Source organism: Haemaphysalis longicornis, unplaced genomic scaffold (assembly GCF_048455015.1).
Source record: "Haemaphysalis longicornis isolate Haplotype H1 unplaced genomic scaffold, Haemaphysalis longicornis Haplotype H1 scaffold_9, whole genome shotgun sequence".
In the NCBI taxonomy this organism is placed as follows: Eukaryota; Metazoa; Arthropoda; class Arachnida; order Ixodida; family Ixodidae; genus Haemaphysalis; species Haemaphysalis longicornis.
Window position 1 is genome coordinate 125982792 of NW_027526460.1, and position 15549 is coordinate 125998340.

At 48.8% G+C, this 15549-nt stretch overlaps 1 protein-coding gene across 2 annotated transcripts in view; it reads left to right on the plus strand.

The window, feature by feature from the left end:
- LOC144152765 (uncharacterized) overlaps positions 1-14276 on the plus strand; it is a 150052-nt gene extending 135776 nt beyond the window's left edge. For both annotated transcript variants that reach the window (XM_077684201.1, XM_077684202.1), the window contains exons 6-8: positions 1757-1973; positions 3831-4223; positions 7364-14276. In XM_077684201.1, coding sequence (XP_077540327.1) covers positions 1757-1973; positions 3831-4223; positions 7364-7679 — 926 coding nt within the window. In that variant the 3' untranslated portion in view covers positions 7680-14276. The remainder of the gene's footprint in view (positions 1-1756; positions 1974-3830; positions 4224-7363) is intronic.
- Positions 14277-15549: the final 1273 nt, after the last annotated feature.

The window sequence follows — 15549 nt, forward strand, 5'->3', positions numbered from 1 at the left end:
TGCACGTATGAAAAGCGGCCACAAAAATTGTTACCTCAACAAGAATGGTCCCCAAAGGACTACAAATTTACCGTATTTAGCCGAGTCTAACGCGCACCTTTTTTTTTTTTTGAAGAACAGGTCACAAAATCACATTTGCGTTACAATCAAGTACGACTCAAAACTGCGGCGCTGTATCGCCATGGACGTTTCAAGATGGCTGCTTGACTACTGAACGCGTTGCCAGCGCTTCGTAGTTGGCACATGTTTGCCTTTGTTGTCTGCATAGTGCTTTTTTGCATTCCTCTGTTCTTTCCGCCATGGAATTTCCCACTGCAAAGACATGGTGGGTTCACCACAATGCTGCGTTTAAGAAGAAAGTAATCTTGTGCGCGGAAAGCGATGGAAATCGGGCCGCGTCACGTGCGTTCAGTGTTCCGGACACTTGCATGCGGGACTGGCGCAAACAGAAAGAGAAAATGTTCGCAAGCTAGGCGACACGGATACGGTTCAGCGGACCAAAGAGGGGGCAATATCCCCAAATAGAAGACTTGCTGGCGGTGTACATGCAGCAGCAGCAAGTGGCTCAGAGATTCGTAACGACAGAGCATCGCTGCCCCGGTCCGTCGTCGTGGTGACTGTCTTGCCGCCAATAACCGGCACATTTCATTTCGTGCCAGCTTTGGACTAAACCTTGCTTGTTCAAAGTGAGGATAAGTTGCATTTTTGTATTAAGTAATGAAAGTCTAGTGTGCGTTACAATCGAGGACATAGCGTTTTTTTCTTCGTACCGCGAAAAACAGGTGTGCGTTACAATCGAGGGCACGTTAAATTCGAGTAAATATGGTATTTCTCACCGAAGAGGTCGGTGATATTTGCTTGCGTGTGCTGTGTAAGCTACAGCCGCACAGATTTTTCGTAAGTTTGCAATGTGGGCAGTATGTCTTCCGCATCTTCGTGCGCTCGGGCACACATCCGCAGCATATCAAGGGCATCCTTCATCTGACAGGAACAACCCGCACAGAAACTACCCGCAGAAAGATGGTGTACAAACAGCAGAAAGCACGCCCCGAAAAATCAGACTGCTGAAGACCGAATCGGAACAGTGATGACGTGTGAACGAAACTTTTTTTGACCGCTGGTACCACCTGGTGGATTCAACTCAAAATTACAACTTCCGTTTTGCACCGCGCTGTTTCGTGAAAGCGGGACAAAGTTGCCTTGCGACGTTGTCTTTGGCGCGCCACGAGTCAATTTTGAGGCGTACTCTACAATATACACCAAACATTAACACTTTTGAGCTGCATTCTTTTGAGAAAAGGTTTGTGAAACCGGGACAGATCATGGTGATGGCTTCGTTATTTCGAGTTAGCGAAAGCATTGCGCTCCTTGTGCATCTGAAGGGGGAACAGGATATCGTCGTTAAAGCGGGACTTTCGTTTAATCGGGTTTCCTAAATTGATTTTTTACTTATTTGTGTGTTCCGGTTTATATTTTCGTGTTCGCCTTCCAATGTGTCCATGACTGTGCATGCATACACATAGGGAGTAGCTCATACTTCTAAAAGCGATCGGACAATGCCCGCTAAAGCAGCTATTCGCTTCAGTCAATTACAATCGACTTACAATCGATATCTCTTGTAGCTCCAAACCGACGCGAAGAATCACTGCACACCTGCGTCCTCAGCTGAAATTGTTTCACCCACTGGTGGAGCATTGATGTTGTCCTCCGGTGATCCAACCTGACTTCCATATCCACTGCTGTTGACTGCGTGCAGGCGAGCTGCTGAAGACCAAGAGCCTGCCCCCCGGCGGTGCCACCGAGGCGGTGCTGCCCAAGAAGAAGATGCCGCTGTCCAGGACCAAGTCGTCGGTGCCGTCGACGTCCCTGCTGGGCGCTGATCTGCTCGAGGCCGACGGTGGAGGCCACCTGTCTGTGGCCAAGCGGCTCTCGGACCCTGACTCGGGCCTCGGGGCCTTCTCCCTGCCCAAGGGGTGAGTGGCCATCATCATCGTCGTCATCAGCCTATGGAGGAAGGCCTCTCGCAGCTTATTCTGATTTTGCCTTTCTGTAGAGTTAGTGGCCTTCTCCTACTCCTACTCTATCCTCACTGTAGCCACTCTGTGACCCTGGGTGCCCACTAGGTGTCAGTACTATTCGTTGCGTGCCTAGCTCAAGCCCACTTACTTCTCTCAATTTGGGCTATGATGTCTTCACCCTCATTCGTTATCTGCTATGGGAGGCTTGTTTCCGATATATTTGCTTCGATTCACAACTATTTGAGCAAAATCATCATTCACCTCAGCACCTTTGAAAATTCATCATTCACCTTTGAAAGCAGAGATCACTGTTCGCACACACCTAAAATCTACTGCTAGAGTTCACCTCTAATGATAATCTTTAAATGTGAAACATTCTGTTGTTTGGGGGAACTGCTCTCTGTTGCGTTACACATATAAGGGTTCCTGGACAGGAAGGCAATTTCTACGGCGCGAGCAGCATACTGTATTTATTCGAATCTAGGCCGGCACCGATTCTAAGCTGACACACAAAAGTGCAAAGCCACAAAAAAAAAAAAAAAAAAAAAAAAAAAAAGAACCAACTTACCTCGAATGTAGGCCGAACAAAAAGGCGAGGTGAGCATTCACAAAAAGAAAACACGTTTATTGAACATGAAGATGCGGTGTTGGAACTCAATCAGTTTCTCTTCAAAATTACTGGGCAACTTCTGGGCGATCGTGGTACGACGACGGAGGCTAAAGCCGAAGCGCTTCATGAATTTCTGTAGCCAGCGCCGACTGGCTTTGAAGTGTGCCCGCGATAAGCCTCATTCCCTTGAAAGCTCCCTTGCTTTTGCCTGGAGCACTTGTGTCGTTACTGGAAGGGCAGCTGCTCGCTGCGTCCGAATGAAGTCAGCCAATGCCATCTCGATTTAGTGGTGACGGCCTTCTCGTGGTCCGGTGAATGCCATCCTCGTTGCGGGGCACGCAAATATCCTCTCCCGTTGCGTCCTCCGACGGCGGACATTTTTTTCATCCACGCCGAAGTCCCGCCTGGCTTGAACGTTCGACAACTCCGCGGCTAAAACAACTTTTCTTTTAAAAGCGGCACTATAATGGCACTGCTTGTTTGGTGCCATTGCGCTGTCAAAACCAAACGCCACACCGCACGCAGGCCACTATCTACACAGTTCAAAATGGCGGCATGACCCCAGCTATGGCCCCTTAAGTGGCTACTGGCTCGTCTAGTAATGGCTACAATACTTTCTTCTCTTGGTGGCGCTAGCTGCGTGCCACTTCCCCCAATTTCACTTGGAAATTGGCGCGTGTTTCAAGTTCCTCGAATCCAAGCCGACCCTGGAGTTTAATATATCAGTATTTCAAAAAAAACTATCGGCTTAGATTCGAATAAATACGGTATGTACAAGTATCGTGTTTGTGTTTGCATGCACACACAATATTCCCCCTGGATAGGCCAAATACTATAATGTCTACTCAATTTAGGTTTTGTAGACGTAATACAGTTGGGTCTACAAATCATGCCGTGCAAGTCTTTGAACGAAGACGAAGTGACGACTTTTGTTTTTACAGTATCGGACTCACCGCAAGTAGTCCACGTGTAGTTCGAGGATTTCCCGTATCATAGGGCTATATTGGAAAAATAAACGAATGCCAGAGTGCTTCTCGTGGTTCCTTGGTGAGTGCGAGGCTGTAAATCGAAGGGCCCAAGTAGTTAGCATTCCAGGCAGTAAGTAGAGGGCCTTCCGTGTCCCGTAATCTGTCTGTGCGGCGGATTTTTTTCCGTGTTCCGAAGTTCCGGTCTCTAAGGCGCCGTGCTCTGTCCCCTTGCAGGAGCCCCGTGCTGTCGCCGGGCGGCGCGAGCGTCTCCGGTGACGAGGCCCTGGGCAGCGGGGGCAACCTCCACCGCAAGCTTCAGCGGCAGCTCACGCTCAACCCGGCGTACGACCCTCGGCTGTACCAGCTAAGGGCCTCCCAGGGCCTCGTCCCTCCACCCCCGGCCGTCAGCCTGGCCGAGGCCGTCCGGGCCAGCAGCCAGGAGAGCCTGCAGCCCCACCGTGCACTGGGCAGGCTGGCCAGCGACTCGGGGCTCCTGGCGGGCGCGTGGGGTCCCTTGGCGGGCACGCAGCACCCCGAGGTGACGCGCATCGCCAGTGCGCCCGACTCGACCCGGCGGTCGCAGCAGGCAGCGGCCATGCAGCGCCTGAGCAGCACCTCGGACACGCGGTGAGTGCGCAAAGCGAAGTGGCGTGCGTTGACCCTTCCGCTGCGTCAACTAGGGGAAGGGCAGCCGCCGCAGTGGCTTCCTGGCCAAGGCGTCATACAGCTGAGTCTAAGGTTCGATCCCGGCCAAGGCGGTCGTTTTTTTTGACACAGGCGAAAGGTGAAAAAATTGTTAAAGATACTCCAGTGGTCAAAATTTATCTGGAGCCGATTGCAACCAGCCGCATAATCCGGGTGTAGCTTCAATGTGTTAAACACCTAAATCATTATTTTTGTTAAAAAGAAGCAGGTGTAGCGCCCACTGGGGGTAGAAACAGAAGCTTTTAGTAATAGCTATTATTCCTCTTATTGTGTACGCAAGTAGCGTCGCTCCTTCCATTTGAGTCCCCGAGCATTTGCTGATAGAATTTTGCCCTAAGGTCAGTTTGGTCTCCTCAAAGATTCCCACCCAATGTACTGTTTATACAGTCGAATCCCGCTACAACGAAATTGACGGGACGTGCGAAAAATTTCGTTGAAGCGAAAATTCGTTGAGGCGAAATCTGCCCCAACACACCACGGAAAGGCCAGAAAAATAGTCCCGTGCGTTTCCGCAACATTGGCAGCATAATACAATGTTTAGAAAAAGGAGTGACGCGCAATAACTCATGTTTATTCGGATAACAAACATACCAATGGTTATCTGTTTTTTCACCTCCCAAAGAACGCGTTAAGGAGGGGGGTGAAGATATGCTGGCGCAAAACGTATCGCTGTACAACAAGGCGTGTCCACCGAGCTGATTACTTGCAGATAGCTGCTAGGCCGTGGGAAGCCCCCCTCTCGCTTGTGGCAGGAGCAGTGCCGTTATCTTATCCTCTGACAGGGCACGGCAGCTACTGACCTTGGCAGGCAAGACGCGCGCGCTTGCATTTAACATGACCGCGCGCTCGCGACTAAGATAGGATGACTAGGCTTCAAGACCAAACGCGCAAACATGATTTTCGCTCTTGGCTTTGAAGAATGGTATTAGGAAAACGGCAAAGACAGCTGCTCACAACGCATACATGACGGCACCGTGCCAGCAGCGGAGCACATTCATGCAATTTCAACTGGATACGGATTGGCTGTAGCTCTGGGGCTCCGCCTTGGCGAAGCGGGCCTGTGCCTCGTGTAAAGACGGCCAGCCACATCGTTATCACCATCAAGCAATGGCGTGCGCCTATGAGTTATTTTTTGTTTTGTTTTGGGTGGCGGTGTGGTCGCAACGCGCTTTTTCGGTGAAACTAAGCGTCCTGAATGTATAAAAAGTTACAGATAGCTGGCGCTATGCTTATTTTATTGTAAAATAATTGTTCAAACCCAGCCCAAATCATCGAAAATTTCGTTGAAGCGAAAGCAAGCCTGACAAATGGTTCGTTGTGGCGAGGACTTTGTTGCATTGACTTCTATGGCTAGCTCACGGGGAATTGGAAATATTTCGTTGAAGCGGAAATTTCGTTGAAGCGGCGTTCGTTGTAGCGGGGTTCGACTGTAGTCCCTTTCCTGTGACTGCCTGACCAGTTTGAGCTAAGCCAGTCTAAGTGCCCCACCTCCACTGTGTTCTCTCTTCACACAAGTAGCTTGCTTTCCCACCACTCAGGCACAGCTGCGCAGGGTACACCGCAGGTGGCTATCCTTTCTCCCATCCTTTTCAATCTAGCCATGACCAAGCTGATTCATAGCATGTCTGCAGTCAGTGGTGTGCACATCAGGGCTTACATCGACACAAGCCGCCAATCACCCCTCCACCAAGGTTGCTATTCATCACTTGCGGAAGGCTCTTGACACTTTCACTGTGAACCTATCGGCGATTGGCGTGGAGATAAGAAGCACTCCTGCTGAGCTAGGATGGTTACATTTGACCATGGCTGGTGAACCAATCCTAGCTGCTCCTGAGGGTTGTGTTTTAGTGCTTGGCATACCCATTCACGAGAATGAAGGCGCCACAGAGTGGATGCGGCAGTGGATGCGGCATACCAGAGTAGAGGAACTCTATAGATGTGCCCGCCTGCCCACACTGGGAGGATCATTCAGTCTTGAGTTGAGGCTTTAATGGACTGTCGTAATTTCACTCACCAGGGGAATCATTTGTTCTGCCGTTATGGTGAAAGCCCGGATGTTTTCATCTGATTTAGAAACTCGTCCCACCATGGGAGGACCTGGTGATCACCGAACAACGGCGACACCTCGTTAAACCTTGAGTCGGCCTCACTGGCACCAGCACCTTATCTGTACTGGCGGTACAGCTACAGTTCCAAACGCCAATGATCTAACGATACTACGTGTCTGCGTGAATTATTCGTGGTGGCCTGAAACTCGGACTGTAGTTAGGGGGGAGGGAGGACGGACGGACCACGGTGGTGGTCACGGCACCACTGTGTTCCATGTGTCCATTACCCCTGCCAGCAGTGAGCTGGAACTTCTGGAACTGCTGGGTGTACAGCTATTTAGCCACTTCTTGGAAACGACCTCGACTTCTCCCGACAGGCATTTCCACATTTTACGGACTGTCTTGAGGCCACACGGGTACTTATGGGGCCTTTCTTTTTTTTGCACAGTTTGTTTTGTTTCATGAGCCAGAAACTGGCAAAATAGTCGTGGACCGGAACTGCCGAAAAGTGGGCAACAGTTCTGTACTGCGAATGGTTATTTAATGACGTCGTGAAACATTGCTTAAACTGTTCAATTTCTCAGTGAATAAATCACCGTTTACTGCCGGACAAGTACTGAGGGTACTTCAGTGTCCCTTTAACGCGCCGACGCAACGCAGGCGATGAGGCGCGCCGTAGTGGAGGGCTCCGGATTAATTTTGACCACCTGGGGATCTTTATCGTGCGCCGAAATCTCGTAGACACGGGCGTTTTTGCTTTTCGCCTCCATCAGAAAAGCGGCCGCCGCGGCCGGGAATCGAACCCGCGACCTCGTGCTCAGTAGCGCAACGCCTTAGCCACTGAGCCACCGCGGCGGGTACTGAGGGTACTATAGATAGATGTAACTTTATTAGGAAAAGGGCTGCCTCAGAGGCCTATAAGACATACTATACTATAAGTACTATAAAACTATACTATAAGTACTATAAGACACGAAATCTTTTGCATAAAACAAACTTGTATTTTCCCCGCAGGCTGGACGCATTCCCGCTGGCGGGCGCCGCGCCGCCGCCACTCCCGGCCGGGCCCTACCCGTCGTACCCTGGCCTCAGCCCCCACGCAGCCTGGGGGCCCCTTCCGCCAATGGGGCGGCCGCCCCCGCCCCACCTGGAGGTGGTCAACCCGGGCGCGGTGCCCCTGGACACGGCCAGCCCCCGGTACCGCCTCTACTACCACCTTTCGTCCATCTTCCCCGAGGAGCAGGTGCGCGCCGCCATGGACCTCTGCCCTGAGGAGACCAACCCACAGAAGGTGTGCGCCGCCATCCTCGCCATGTTTCCCAAGGGCTAAGGGGGCGCTGGGATAACTCTCCACGACGACGGAACTCGGGCACCTGGCAAAGTGTGCATTGCCGCCCTTTTTGTTGCTGCCCTCCCCCCCTCCTCTCCACCCACAATGGCTGAAGTGGGCTCTTCTAACTGGTGAAACCTCCAACCCACCACCACCTACCTGCTTGAGCCATCGGGTGGACGTTGTGCACCGTTTTTGGTTGCCGCGGGGCCCGGACATCCCTGTGGACGATGTCGCGCTCTCGGTGTGTTTCTCAGGGGTCAGCGAGCGAGGAGAAAGCCATTCAGACGTCCTTTTCGCCCTTCCTATATTCCGATACGTCCTTGAGCTGTAGGAAATGTCAAATTTCTGCTCTGGGAAAGCTCGCCGGAGGAGTAAGTGCCGGTTTACGGCGTCTTTGTATTTAATTTTTCCCACCAGGCGAGGCAAGAGTGCAGATCAGAGGGAGCGTAAGCAGGTGTGAAACTTCCCTTCCTCCTCTTGCATTTCATTATTGACGTCGACTTTGAAGGCACCACACCTTGCCTGCCCAGTGCTTGCGATTTTCCCCCTCTAGGTAAAGGGGGCACGTGCAAGAGCGGTAGAACAAGCACTTTGCCCTCCCCTGTGAGTGTGTGTCGGCACTGGGCACTCGCACAGGGCTGCAGAGTCTCAGGCTTACAACCTCGCTCCGTGAGCGATTCACTCGTTTCCTTCATCCGAGTGACAAAAGAGGGGGCGGCCCCATAATCTGACCCCGCGGTCACTTTTTTTCCTTCGCACAATGGTCCGAGAAAAGCTGCCGGAGTGTGAAAAAGCTGCCGTGATGCCTGTTTGTGCGGGAGAGGCTTGTACCTGCACCTCAGTCCAGACCGCACCAGCGTTCGCGGCTTAGCTTAGGTTCGCATTTCGGTTCGGCGTAGTCTCCCTGTGGCTATAGCTGGAAGTTGCCCAGGGGTACATCAGCTTGCCTACGAGGTGTTCGAACCCTTCTTTGACGGTACCCCTTCCTGTTGCTGCAGTCAGTTTTTGTACATTCCCTGAAACGTGGAAGCGCACGAAGATGTTGGCTTCGTTGGTCGCTAGGGGCACAATCGTGAGCTGTAGAGCTTTTCGGTGACGCCACGTGACAGCCGCATGTTGCGGTAATCCGGTTAACCGGAGTGTGGGTCTGTGAGACGTGGGAGCTTTGATTTCGCTGTTATCTCCCGCACAAACTTCCGGGACTTTGTGCCGGCAACCGCGTCGCACTGGCCGCGAGAGTGGTCGGCAAGTCGAGCACGGGTTACATAGGGCCGTCGAGCCTTCATTCAGTGTTCTTGTAGGCAGTGCCTGGGTGCGCAATCACGACGTTGTTTGCTGTCACCCTCTCTGGGCATTTTGGTGTCGGGGCTACTAACAAATCCTCGCTGCACAGGTTCATCTTGTGGAGGAGAGTACGAACAATGCCTGGGAAAGCTCTCCCATTTGATGCGAATGGGTCTCGGCGGGGTCCGACTGGACTTTGTCCGTGTGTGTGTGTGTGTGTCTGTGTGTGTTTGTGAGGAGGAAGCGTTTCTCAGCGCTGTCTGCATACACGCGGGTCTATCTCCACATCACCTTTCCTTGGCCGATGCGCACAGCTCAGCTGAAGCTCTCGCTTGAAAGAGCCAGCTGCTTAACGGGGCTAGGTTTGTTATCCGTGCGTCCCTCACTGCCTGCGAGCTTTGTGTCGTTTTTTACGGCCGCGTTTACTCCTTTACGGGAAGGAGTGCATTTCTTTTTTCCTAAAGTGCACGCACGTCCCCGTAGCTCCTTTTTTTACATACGACGGGCCCGTTTGTGGTCATTTCTACATTTGTACCTTTGTCCTCTGTAACAGCAACGACGCGCGTGCTTGGAAGCGGCTAGGGTCTCTCGTTGGAGTGCGGCTGCAAACTTTGCAATTTTTCACGGCTCATTGTTCCCATCGTCTGGCACCCACCGTGTACAAACAAAGCTTTGAATCGTCGTGCACTTTTTGACGCTCGTCACAGAACAAATGCGTTTCAGCTCACGCACAAGCAATTGTCATACCCACCTGGCAACGGCTTTGTCTTTTTTTTTTTTTTTTTTTAATTTATTTTTCATGTCGCGACACGCAAGTAAGGCAAGTGCTTGGCACACTGCTACGGTCTAATCTACTAGTGATAACTCGTATTTGAGGCACAGGCTTATTGTGTGAACATTGGCTCCGCAGTGAAAGTTGCTACACATTTTCCGTTGAAAGCAGAGGAGAGTGCTTGGGGGAAAAAATATGGTGTACAGTGGCCTTCGCCAGTGATCTTTCTTAACACCAGTAAGAGAGAAGGCTTAGGTTTTAATTATACCGAATTTCCAAAGGTCCAGCACAGACGCACAGCTGCACATTACACCTGAAGTTGAAATCGCTACAAAGTCTGCGTGGTTTCGGTGCAAACACTGCCCGTCTCAGCTTGATTGTGCAAGTAGGGTTGAAGAACCGAGTGTTGTGTATCAAAGTTAATAATGGCGGCCTTCTTCTACGGGCGTGACCAAGCGCCCCGTTTCGCAGTCGACGACTTTTTAAGATCTTGCCATGCTGGCCGACAGAACAAAGCGGAAGCGACCAAAAAGACGAATTTCAGACGGCGCGGTCCCATTTCCAGTGCGCAGCCTTTGCACGGCCTCTGTGAGGGCTGAACGAAGGCGTAGTGTGAATGTGTGAGTTTGTACATTTATATCTATACACGACGGTGTGACGCAAACAAAGATGTGTGGGGTAGAAAAAAAATTGTTTGTTACCTTGTCTGTCTGTCTTGCATGGACAATAATGTATCTGCAACAGTTGGGTAGTTGATGTTCGCGATTTTTTTAAACACTCCACAATGAACATTGTGTTTTTTGCGCATTTCTAAAAACTTGTTACTCCGTGTTTTCTTTTTTTTTTTTTCCAGTTTTGAATAAAAAAGCTTCAGCAGTTCTAGGCGTATTTATGTGAACACCCGCTTGCCCTGTTTGATTTAATGACCTAGACGTAAACCCTAGTTTATCGAACTATAAGGCTGAACTGCTTGTAAAGTGAGCCAAAGCATTTTTCGAACACTATGACTTGCAAGTCATGCTGGAAGTTGCAGTGCACACTTTTTTTTTGTTGATTTTATGACTAATTGAACTCACTTTAGTTACGAGGTGGTTTCTCTTAATAATCAATTTCAATTCACAACTGTTTGTAACGTGGCGTAGCATTTTTGGCGCACAATTTTGCATGTGTTGAACACTTTTTATTGTTAAGCCCTTCTTCTGGTTCCTTTTCTTTCCATGTGAGGCTTTCAAACCTCTCCCATCAAAATAAATTAATTTGTTCGCTATTTACGACATGATACACATTGTGTGTTGCGTTATGCTTACAAACATGTGAACAAGTCTTTTGCCCGAACTGTTTGCTCACTCACTCGCACCAAGGTTTCTTGCATAAAGTCTACTTTTAGTTCAGTTTCCGTTCCATACAGAGGCTTAGCAAGTAAACGTGACTGGTTTGCGCCAAAATAGATAAAAATCAACTGTTTTGTGAAATAAGAAACTTGCAGAAAAACGTTTGTTGCAATGCGTAGCGATGCCACCGGAACAAGCCTGCTCTCATTTTAAATGTGCAGGTTACTATAGTGGCTGTGTCCGATTGCAAAATGCAATTTGTGCACGGAGCTTCAATGTGAGGGAGTGAGGGAACCGCAATGGTGCAACACTGTGCGCACTGAGCGCGACGACAGAATGCACCAGTGCAGACTGGGCTTAACCTGGAACTGCCTTGCTGTTTTCTGCCTACTCAGTCTGAAGCATTAGAGACTTTCAGCTTGAGATAAAGCATGGAAAGTGTACCCATAAGCTACCCTGCACTGCATCCTTTTTTTACGATGTGGCTGTTACTTAGACGCACCTACGATTTGTTTTATGTCGAGTAAAACATGTTTCGGAACGGGGCGTGGAATCCCTGGCTTACTTGAGGCTTAAGCTGTCTCCCTAAGAGTGCCATTATTATCTCAGGCAAGTTAAAGAAAAGAATGATGCCTCATGCACTCGGAATCTCCTGCAAAACTGTCGCTGCAACAAATTGTCCTTAACAGTTCGCCAGGATTGCATTCGTGTGACTGAGGAGAAGGGAGCCAGTTTTCAGGGTTCAATGTTACCATAATGGACTGCTGCCACGATGGTTTGGTATGCTGTAAATGATAGTGTTGGTATTATTGTTACCACTTTATATTACACCACGAAAAAGCAGACCAAGCTGCTTCGCCAAGCCACTTGCTGCAGTAAGTCAGTGGCTAAGGCTTTGTGCTGTTGAGATTTCTGCGCACGTTAAAGATCCCTAGGCGGTTCAGATCTATCCAGAGCCCTCCAATACAGCACGCCTCTTAGCACAGGTGTAGCTTTGGAATTTAAAATTTTAAGTAAAATTTTAAAATTTTACTTCGCCAAGCCAAATGGCGGCACGCGTGTTTTAGACAGTTCTCCTGAACAAGCTGTCGGCAGTGCTTTTTCCCCACTCACTCTTTTTTTGAGCATAGGTTGCTCGTACTATACGTCTCCGTGTCATAGTGAACAAAGTTGATGTTGTTAAATGAAACGTTTGCCTCCATTAATTTATGGTTCTGTTGCAAGCCGTTTTCGTTGTCCCCTGTTCGTCCCATTTTCTGCCCCCAGTTGCTTTGTTTCTGTTTTGGTGGCGGTTGCTGCTGCTGCAGCAATGTGCGGCACTGGTTGTTGGCTCCGCCGCGAATGCATTTAGTCATGTCACAAGTTTGCCACTCGGGCACTGACGGCCGATTTGCGGAAGTGGCCATTTCTGTACGCCTGATTTGTACAGGGCTGTTTTCTGAGCGTTCAGAAGGTCACTTGCTTGCTGTGCAACGTCAAAATCCGAATGAGCATCCGACGAATGTGTACGGTCTGGGCCAGACGGTTACAGCTTACTCGAAGCCGCTGTTGGCCTCCAGCATTGTTGCACTGAAAGGGCTTCCTTGCAATTGCTTCTCAAAGTCGAATCGTGATCTGATAGAGTCTGATAATTGCAAAACGGTGTTATCAAGTTCGCTTGAGTAGTCCGGTTCCAAGTCGAGTTCAGACAGCGTAAATGGGCAGCTTTAGATCAACCTCATCTTAGCTAGTAACCCCCTTTTAAATCTTGATTCTGTCAAGCACCGCTAACTTGGCAACCGTGAGAAGACTTGTAATTTGGATCCAAGGAAGCACTTTCGGTGACGAGCCATGATCACAAATCTCTACCCGTTCGAAGCAACTTTACTCTATCTGCAAATGGAGTAAAGATAGAGTGAAAAAATAGAGTAAAAATACACTTTCGGCGATGAGCCGTGATCACCGAACTCTACTGTTCGAAGTGGCTTTACTCTATCTACGAATAGTGTAAAGACAGAGTAAAGAGTAAAAAGAGTCATTGGCCTGAGCTGCCAGTGATCTGTGGAAGCTGCACTTTTGGGAAATACATGTGCTTACTTCCCAAATGCCTAGAACATAGGTGCCATCTTGGCAGTCAGACCGTCTCTATTTCTCCGTTGTCGGAGATGCCATTAGAAAGTTGTAGAAAGCAGCGCATCATGATGCCTACCTGTCAGTGTTTTGCAGGCCAAGTTGTTGGTGATGGGAAAGAGAAAATTGTTGTCCAGAATTGTTGGCGCTGTATTGTCTGTCTCGCTTTCTCTCACGTTTTTTTATCTCTCTTCTCCTTGTGCTGAAGAGTGGCTTTGCTTCCAACCCGAACGTGTTGGTTGGGAGATGCAAGTACGTTGTTTTGACAACGCTGTTATTGTCGCCAAATTTTTATGCTTTTTTTTTAACTTTTAATGCCATTCCTCTCTCGCCTAATGAGGTCTGAAAAATAGGAAGTCATGCAGATTTGACAAGGGAGGAAGCTCATTGCATTGTTGGACAAACTTTTTCCTGTGCTTTCTTAGGTACTTTAATTGATATTCTGACCCCCCTTTGGGTGTGTTTACTTTTGCAAAGCCTCTGTCTAATAGCAATGTCAAAAAATTCTTTTTTTTATGGGCACAAAGCATGTTTTCAAAAGTTCGGAAAAATCTATACCTAAAACATCTGAAATTCAAATAATTGTTATGTAGTATAACTTTAGGAAGTCTTATTTTCCAGAGGCAATAGCAGCTCATTGCGACAAGTGCCATTTGACCCATTCATTTTTCTCAATTAACAAAGTGTTGTGAGCTCTCCTCCCTTGAGCACATGCGAGTGTGAAATGTATAGAGTGGGTAAGGCAGCAGAGGCTGTGCCCTGCGACTAATACCGAGTTTCTGTTTTTTTTTTTGCTACACAATACTATGTATTGTCGTGTAATGTACGGGCTTTTGTGATATTGCCCCCTCTCCTCCCCTTTATTTTATGGTTGTTTCTGTTCCGACCGTTTTTTTCTCTTAACTTTCTGCCATAAACTCTTGTTGTTTTGTTGTTGTTGGCGAGAAAAAGGAGAAACGAGTCTTCTTTTTATCTTCCCTCATGCCATAAATGTTCTAATATGCGCGTACTAGTTTTGTTTTGAATGCGAGTATTTAACGTGTGTCACTTCTCATGGCATGTAATAAATGTTCCGTCTTTTTTATTTAACACACTGGCCTCGAATTGACTCCTCTTATTTCCTTTGAGGTTGTGCTTGACTGCTCCCTGCATCTGGAAATGAGCAGCGGAAGTCGACCATCGGAAGTTCGCAGAGCGAAGGCTCACGCTGCTTTTGTAACAAATCGCAGCCAGGGGTGGCAGCAAAGAGAACGGAAGCAGTGCGATTGACATAACCTGCTTTCCGAGAATGCATGCATGTGCCCTGAAGCAGCAGTGACTGCAAGCACCCATGCAGTGAGGCAAAGACAGCCTACAGTTGTCTGGCTTGTAAGTGAAATGCATGTTGCTTTTCTGGAGCATTCGTGGTGTATGCTGGTCCTTATATGCCTGGTTAAATGTTGCCTGGTTTAATTTAAATATGCCTGGTTAAATTAAAAAAAGCCACCTTAAATGTTTTTTTTTTAACTAATTGTGCACTATTTCTCAAGAAGACTTTGCACGAAGTTTACATTTTACAACCTGAGGAAATGCCACAGGCAGCTGCAGTCATTTGGTTCTCTTGAAATCGAGTAAAGATCAGTGTTTGTGTGTGGGCAGAAGTGCTGTGGGAATAATTTTTCCACTATGTGCATATGTGGAAAAAAAAAACCCAAAAAAGGCGTACCCTGTGCTCATTGGGTCAAAGTATGTTTTTTCTTAGTTGTGAGAAAGAAAGAAATAGCATTTCTACCACCTGTGCTATTTTAAAGGGGCCCTGCAGCACTTACCATAGACTACTAGGAATATATTTTGGGGTAAAGACTCATCAGCAATCTCATCCCGCAAGAATTATAAAAATCCATTAACTATCACCGAAACTACGCGCGATGAGAAATCGCACATAATCGTTCCCTCTCAACTCGACCGCAGACAACGCGACAAAAGCTGCGCGCTCTCTCCCGTAGAGGGGGGCGGCTCGCGGAGTTCTTTTCCGCGGCCTTCGATATATCACAGGCCGGCGAGTTTTCTCCTTTTCTCAGCAACATGGAAGGGTCTATTTCCGGTCTGGTTCCACAAAAAAGCAGGCATTAGTGCCTGCTCGCAAGCATGTGCTCGGTCTGGTAGGACGTTTCGAAGCAATAAATGTTAGTTGTCGAGTGGTCTGGTTGAAAGGGAAGTATTGAGCTCATCACTCAAACTCCGTGCGCACTCTAAACACAAAAGAAGCTGCTAAACTGTGCCTACAGGTTCAGGCATAGAAGAGGTTCGTACACAGCGTCGACGGCGATGGATCGTCACAGGAAATGCGAGAAATTAGCCGCGAAGTTGACCAGTGACAGTCGATCGGGCT